This window comes from Nicotiana sylvestris, chromosome 2 (genome assembly GCF_000393655.2).
Source record: "Nicotiana sylvestris chromosome 2, ASM39365v2, whole genome shotgun sequence".
Classification (NCBI taxonomy): Eukaryota; Viridiplantae; Streptophyta; class Magnoliopsida; order Solanales; family Solanaceae; genus Nicotiana; species Nicotiana sylvestris.
The window spans coordinates 80,884,637-80,891,663 of record NC_091058.1 but is presented as its reverse complement, the minus strand read 5'-3'; the positions used below and the strand labels follow the sequence as shown (position 1 = coordinate 80,891,663).

The following is a 7,027-nucleotide window of genomic DNA, read 5'->3' as shown; positions in this document are numbered from 1 at the left end:
TCACCAGCTTTTAATTGTAGATTAAGAAAAATGTTGTAACTATTTTGGGTAGGTAAAAATAAGAATTCACTAATACTTCCGCATTGGCTTGTCTGACAACGGTGTTGGGCGCCATCATGACCTATCATGAAAAATGGGTCGTGATAACATAGTATCAGAGCACTAGGTTCACATAGGTCACACAAGTCATGGGCAAACCTAATAGAGTCTTACGGATCGGTACGGAGATATCTGTATTTATCTTCGAGAGGCTATAGGGTTTTAGGAAAACTACTGTTTATTCATTTCTATCATGCAATGGTTGGTATACTAAATTTCCCTCTTCTATTCTCTCACAGATGGTAAGGACACGCATTGCTGATGTTCCAGATCTGGGAGGGGCTGTTCCCCCCGTTGCTAGAGGCTGAGGCAGTGGTCAGGGGAGGGCACTGGCCCGAGGTAGAGGACGAGGGTGTCCCATAGTTGTCCTAGTAGTACCACTAGCGGACCCTGCGGAGGATCCTATCATCGAGGAGCAAAGAGAGGTGCCCGCAGCTGAGCCTACCCCGGCGGACTTTATGACAACACTGGGTTTCCAGAAGATCATGGGTCGTATGCTGCGGTTCATGGATTCCATGACTCAGGCTGGTTTATTTCTGGCGGATCCAGCTACATCACAGACAGGATGGGGAGCACAGACCCCTACTACTTAGGCTCCTGGTCATGCAACTGTAGTGTATTAAACTCCAGGTGCACTACCCACAGATAGGGCCCAGCTAGTTGCTGTAGAGGCACCCTAGCTCAGACCAGCTGTGGACGGCAACCCACAGAAGTTGTTGGATAGATGGACCAGACTTCACCCTTCTGTCTTCGGGGGTGAGTTTCATGAGGATGCCCAGGACTTCATAGATAGGTGCAGGGACAGATTGCATAACATGAGGATATTGGAGACGTATGGGGTTGACTTCACTACTTTTCAGCTAGAGGGTAGGGCCCGTAGATGGTGGCAGTCTTATATTCTTGGCAGGCCAGCAGGTTCCCCTCCCCTCACTTGGGGTCATCTCACACAGTTATTCTTGGATAGGTATATTCCACCCTCTGAAAGGGAAGAGCTGCAGTATCAGTTTGAGCATCTTGAGCAGGGTCAGATGTTTGTGACTGATTATGAGGCGAGGTTGTCTCAATTGTCTCGTCATGCACTCATGATACTCCCCACAGATGCAGAGAGAGTGTGGAGATTTATTGCGGGGTTGCACCCCGGTATTCGAGCTAGCATGGCCCGAGAGGTGGAGATGGGTATTAAGTATCAGCTAGTAGTAGAGATTGCTCGCAGGATTGAGGGATAACGCCAGAGGGGTAGAGAGCAGATTCAGCAGGACAAGAGGGCCCGATTTTTGGGAGGGTTCAGAGGTGCCCCAGCTAGGGGTAGAGGTCACTTTGGGAGGGGTCAGCCCAGCAGACCCCCGTATTCAGCACCACCACTACCTCCACAGGTGCTCCAGTGAGACCTTATTTCATTGCGATGCCGGAGAGTTCTTACCTCTCACTAGCTATTCATGGTCCCTCAAGTGGGTATTTTGGTTATCAGGGTTCTTCTAGTGCTCATTTCAGTGCCATGCTAGAGAGTCCATATCGCCTACCAGCTATTCAGGGTTCTTCTAGTGAGTATTCGGGTCAGCAGGCTCAGACTTCAGGGCAGCAGGCTATGGTGCCGAGAGGGTGCTACGAGTGTAGAGATCCAGGTCATATGAAGAGGACCTGCCCCAGACTTCGGGGCAAGGCAGTACATCAGGGTTAGCAGCCCATGATTCCAACACCGGCTGCCTAGCCTCCTAGAGGTGAGGGACAGATGGGTAGAGGTTGCCCTAGAAGTGGAGGCTAGGCAGGAGAGGTCAGTCAACTACTGCTCAGTCAGGTGGAGGCCAGCCAGCCAGCGCTCTAGCTAGATTCTATGCCCTTCCGGCAAGGCTAAATGCATTGGCCTCAGATGCCGTCATCACAGGTATTATTTCCGTCGGCGGAAGAGATGCTTCGGTATTATTTGATCGAGGGTCTACTTATTCATATGTAATATCTCTGTTTGCTTGTTTCCTGGTTATTTCTCCTGAGCCTTTAGGCACTCCTGTTCATGTGTCCACTTTTGTGGGTTATTTTGTAGTTGTGGATCGGATCTACCGGTCCTGTGTGGTCACATTCTATGGTTTCGAGACTAGAGCGGATCTCCTGTTGCTCGATATGATCGATTTTGAGGTCATCCTAGGCATGGATTGGTTATCTCCATATCACGCCGCCCTAGATTGTCATGCCAAGACTGTTTCATTAGCAATGCCAGGGTTGCCGAGGTTGGAGTGGAAGGGTTCCACAGTTGATACATCTAGTCAGGTCATCTCTTTCCTGAAGGCTCAACATATGGTCGAGAAGGGGTGTTGGGCTTATATAGCTTATGTTTGGGACACCACCGTAAAGTCTCCGATGATTGATTTAGTTCCAATAATTCGAGAGTGCACCGATGTGTTTCCTTCTGATCTTCCTGGCATGCCACTGGATCGTGATATTGATTTCTATATTGATTTGGCTCTAGGCACCCATCCTGTATCTATCCCACCGTACCGTATGGTTCCGAAGGAGTTGAAGGAGCAGCTTGAGGGGTTTTTAGCAAAGGGGTTTGTTAGACCCAGTGTATCACCTTGGGGCGCACCAGTGTTATTTGTGAAGAAGAAGGATGGGACTATGCAAATGTGCATTAATTACCACCAGTTGAAAAAAGTCACCATCAAGAACAAGTATCTGTTGCCTCATATTGATGATTTATTTGACCAGTTATAGGGTGCTAGGGTTTTCTCCAAGATTGACTTGAGGTCAGGGTATCATCAGCTGAAGATTCGAGACTCGGATGTTCCAAAGACTGCATTCCGGACTAGATATGGCCATTATGAGTTCCTGGTGATGTCCTTTGGCTTGACTAATGCCCCAGCAGCATTCATGGACTTGATAAACAGGGTATTCAGGCCTTATATTGATTCATTTGTCGTCGTCTTCATTGATGACATCTTGATATACTCTCGTAGCTTGGGGGAGCAAGAGCAGCATTTGAGGGTAGTGCTTCAGACCTTGCGAGAGAAGAAGCTATATGCTAAGCTCTCTAAGTGCAAATTCTGGCTAGATTCAATGGCATTCTTGGGGCATATTGTGTCAGGAGAGGGTATTAAGGTGGACCCCAAGAAGATTGAGGCAATTTAGAGTTGGCCACGTCCTACTTCGGTGATCGAGATCAGGAGTTTCCTAGGGTTAGCAGGTTATTACAGACGATTCGTGCAGGGCTTTTCATCTATTGCATCACCTCTGACTAGATTGACCCAGAAGGGTGCTCCCTTCCGTTGGTCCGATGATTGTAAGGCGAGCTTTCAGAAGCTCAAGACAGACTTGACTACAACACCAGTTCTTGTGTTGCCCTCTAGTTCCGGGATGTATACGGTATATTGCGACACTTCGCGCGTTGGATTGGGGTGTGTATTAATGCAGGAGGGGCGAGTTATTGTTTATGCTTCGCGTCAGCTGAAAATCTATGAGAAGAATTATCCTGTGCACGATTTGGAGTTGGCCGCAATTGTTCATGCTCTTAAGATATGGAGGCATTATCTGTACGGGGTATCATGTGAGGTTTATACTGATCATCGCAACTTACAGCACTTGTTCAAGTAGAGGGATATCAATTTGAGGCAGCGTAGATGACTTGAGTTGCTGAAAGATTATGACATCACCATTCTTTATCACCCGGGCAAGGCAAATATGGTCGCAGATGCCTTAAGCAGGAAAGTAGAGAGTATGGGTAGCTTGGCGTTCATTCCAGTAGAGAAGAGGCCTCTAGCTTTGGATATCCAGTCCTTGGCTAACAGACTTGTGAGGTTGGATATTTCATAGACCAGCAGAGTTCTTGCGTGCGTTGTTGCTCAGTCTTCATTATTAGGTCAGATTAAGGTCTGACAGTTCGATGATCCACATTTGGCAGTTCTCAAAGAGACAGTGCTTCAGGGTAGTGCCAAGGTGATTTCTATTGGCAAAGATGGTGTTTTGCGACTCCAGGGTTGCCTATGTGTTCCTAATGTTGATGTTCTGAGGGAGACGATACTAGAGGAGGCACACAGTTCATGGTATTCCATTCATCAGGGTGCTACGAAGATGTATCGTGACTTGAGGCAGCATTATTGGTGGCGGAGGATGAAGAAAGACATAGTGGAGTATGTGGCTAGGTGTTTGGATTGCCAGTAGGTCAAGTACGAGCACCAGAAGCGAGGTGACCTACTTTACCAGATACCTATACCAGAGTGGAAGTGGGAGTGCATTACTATGGATTTCATAGTTGGCTTGCCCTGGACCTTGCAGAAGTTTGATGCAGTATGGGTCATCGTGGATAGGTTGACCAAGTCGGCACACTTTATACCGGTTGTGACTACCTACACTTCGGAGAGACTAGCTCAGATTTACATCCGGGAGATATTCTGGTTGCACGGTGTGCCTGTTTCCATCATATCAGGTAGAGGCCCTTAGTTCACTTCTCACTTCTGGAGAGCGGTTCAGGGTGAGTTGGGGACCCGCGTGGAGCTTAGCACAGCATTTCATCCACAAATCGACAGGCAGTTGGAGCGGATAGTCCAGATCTTGGAGGACATGCTTAGAGCATGTGTAATTGACTTTGGAGGGCAGTGGGATCAGGCCTTACCTTTGGCAGAGTTTGCTTACAACAACAACTATCAGTCCAGCATTGAGATGGCTCCATTTGATGCTTTATACGATTGGCGGTGTCGTTCTCCTATCGGGTGATTTGAGCCTGGTGAGATTAAGTTATACGGTACAGATTTGGTGCAGGATGTCCTGGACAAGGTAAAGTTGATTCAGGAGAGGCTTCACACAACTCAGTCCAGACAGAAGAGTTACACGGATCAGAAGGTGCACGATGTATCATTTCATGGTTGGCGAGAAGGTCCTCTTGAAAGTCTCGTCAATGAAGGGTGTTATGAGATTCGGGAAGAAGGGCAAGCTGAGCCCAAGGTTTATTGGCCCATTTGAGGTGTTAAGAAGAGTTGGGGAGGTTGCGTACGAGCTTGCTTTCCCCCCCAGTTTATTGGGAGTTCACCCAGTCTTTCATGTGTCTATGCTTCGGAGGTATCATGCCAACTTGTCCGATGTGTTGAACTTCAGTACTATTTAGTTGGATGAGAGCCTGAGTTACGAGGAGAAGCTAGTTGCCATTAATGATAGACAGGATCGCTAGTTAAGATCCAAGAAGATTTCAATAGTAAAGGTCCAGTGGAGGGTCCAACCAGTCAAGGAGGCGACTTGGGAGTCCGAGGAGGACATGCGGTGCAGATATCCACATTTATTCAGTAGCTCAGGTACTTTTCTATGTCCGTTCGAGGATGAACGTTTGTTTAAGAGGTGGAGAATGTAACGACCTGACTGGTCATTTTGCTTTTTAGAACCTCGTTTCCTTAAATAAAACTTCCCGCACTTGCTTTAACTAATTTATGACCTGCGGGGATGGTTGGTTCGGGAATTGGAAGAATTTGGGTTGAAATATGCTCATTTGATTCCTTAAGATTTTCTTAAAAGGCTAAGTTTGACTTTGGTCAATATTTTGACCAAATGGACCCGAATTCGTATTTTGACGGTCCCCGAGGGTCCATAGGAAAATATGGGACCTCGGCGTATGCCTAGAATCAAATTGCGAGGTCCCTAGGCCGAGTATGAATTTTTATTAGAAATTGTTAAACTGAAATTCTAAGGATTTAAAGAAACTAAATAATGATTGATAACATGGGTATCGGGCTTGTATGTTGGTTCCGGAGCCCGGCACAAGTCCAATATAACATTTAAGACTTGCCTGCAGAATTTAGTGTCAATCCGGGTAGTTTAAGGGCGTTTTAGCTCGTTAGAGGAAAATTAAGAACTTGAAGTTCATAAGTTTGATTCAATTGGTTTTAGGGGTGATTCTTAGATTTAGCGTTGTTTCGGGCATTCCGAAAGTTCGAGTAGGTCTGTTTCATGATTTCAGACTTGTCGGTATGTTCGGACGAGGCTCGAGTGAAGTAGAAAATGTTCAGAAGTGCTGAAGCATCTGCTTCTGTCATAACCGCACCTGCGGTTGGTCGACCGCAGGTGCAAAACCGCAAAAGCGGTCCGCCTATCACAGATGCGGCCAAGGTAGGCCGGGCCCAGAACCGTAGAAGTGGCTCCCAAGCCGCAGAAGCAATCGCAGCCCGCTTGGCCAGATCCGCAGATGCGCCCAAGTTCTCACAGATGCGGTCCGTTGATCGCAGATGTAGAAATCGCTGAAGCAGTGAGGTTCATTTAATACGGGCTCTAAGTCATTTTTGCCACTTTTCACTCCTCCATTGACGATTTTGGGAGCTTTTAAGAGAAGACTTCCACCTAGCATCTTGAGGTAAGTTCATCCCACCTGTTCTTAGTATAATACTTGTGTCTTAGGTAGATTAAATACTAGGATTTAGGTAAAATCATGGGGGTTAGAGCAAAACCTAGGGTTTTGATAAAACTTTGATTTTTCCACGAATTTGGGTGTGAAGTGAAGTAGAAATTATATATTATTGATCCTTAGGTTACAAAGAACAACTTTCTTCGAAATTTTTTGAAATTCAGGTACGTGGGCCCGGGGTCGGATTTTGGTAAACTTGTGTTTAAGGTTGGGAAATTGCTTTAATAGTTAGGATGTGATTTTGTGAGCTTGTATTGACTAGTTCCTACCTCGTTTATCTAGTTTGGGATCATTCGGCTCCAAATTGAGAGTTCGGTCTCGTTCTTGGCATTGGAAGTGCACTTTGGAGCGAGGTGAGTCTCATATCTAACCTTGTAAGAGGGAATTGTCCCCATAGGTGATGTAATCTAATAATTTGCCATTAAATGTGGGGGCTACGTACGCATTAGGTGACGAGAGTCCATGCGTAGCTACTATTATGCTAAGTCGGGGTAGTTTAAGGCCCAGAAGCATGCTTTATGTAGTATTCTTGCAACGCTATGTTTGATTTGGATT

The 7,027-nt window shown here is 46.6% G+C and overlaps 1 protein-coding gene across 1 annotated transcript; it reads left to right on the top strand.

The window, feature by feature from the left end:
* Nucleotides 1–3,768: 3,768 nt before the first annotated feature.
* LOC138885136 (uncharacterized) lies at nucleotides 3,769–4,800 on the top strand. The gene is made up of 3 exons (XM_070166038.1): nucleotides 3,769–3,879; nucleotides 3,967–4,244; nucleotides 4,614–4,800. Exons 1-3 carry the CDS (start codon nucleotides 3,769–3,771, stop codon nucleotides 4,798–4,800), a joined length of 576 nt encoding a protein of 191 aa, XP_070022139.1.
* Nucleotides 4,801–7,027: the final 2,227 nt, after the last annotated feature.

Bases quoted from the DNA above. Each gene is read 5' to 3' on its own strand.
- LOC138885136 (XM_070166038.1), top strand. From the start codon at position 3,769: ATGGTCGCAGATGCCTTAAGCAGGAAAGTAGAGAGTATGGGTAGCTTG. The intron at 3,880-3,966 runs GTGAGGTTGGAT...AAGGTCTGACAG, and splicing joins AGTCCTTGGCTAACAGACTT to TTCGATGATCCACATTTGGC. The intron at 4,245-4,613 runs GTAGGTCAAGTA...ACAAATCGACAG, and splicing joins GCTAGGTGTTTGGATTGCCA to GCAGTTGGAGCGGATAGTCC.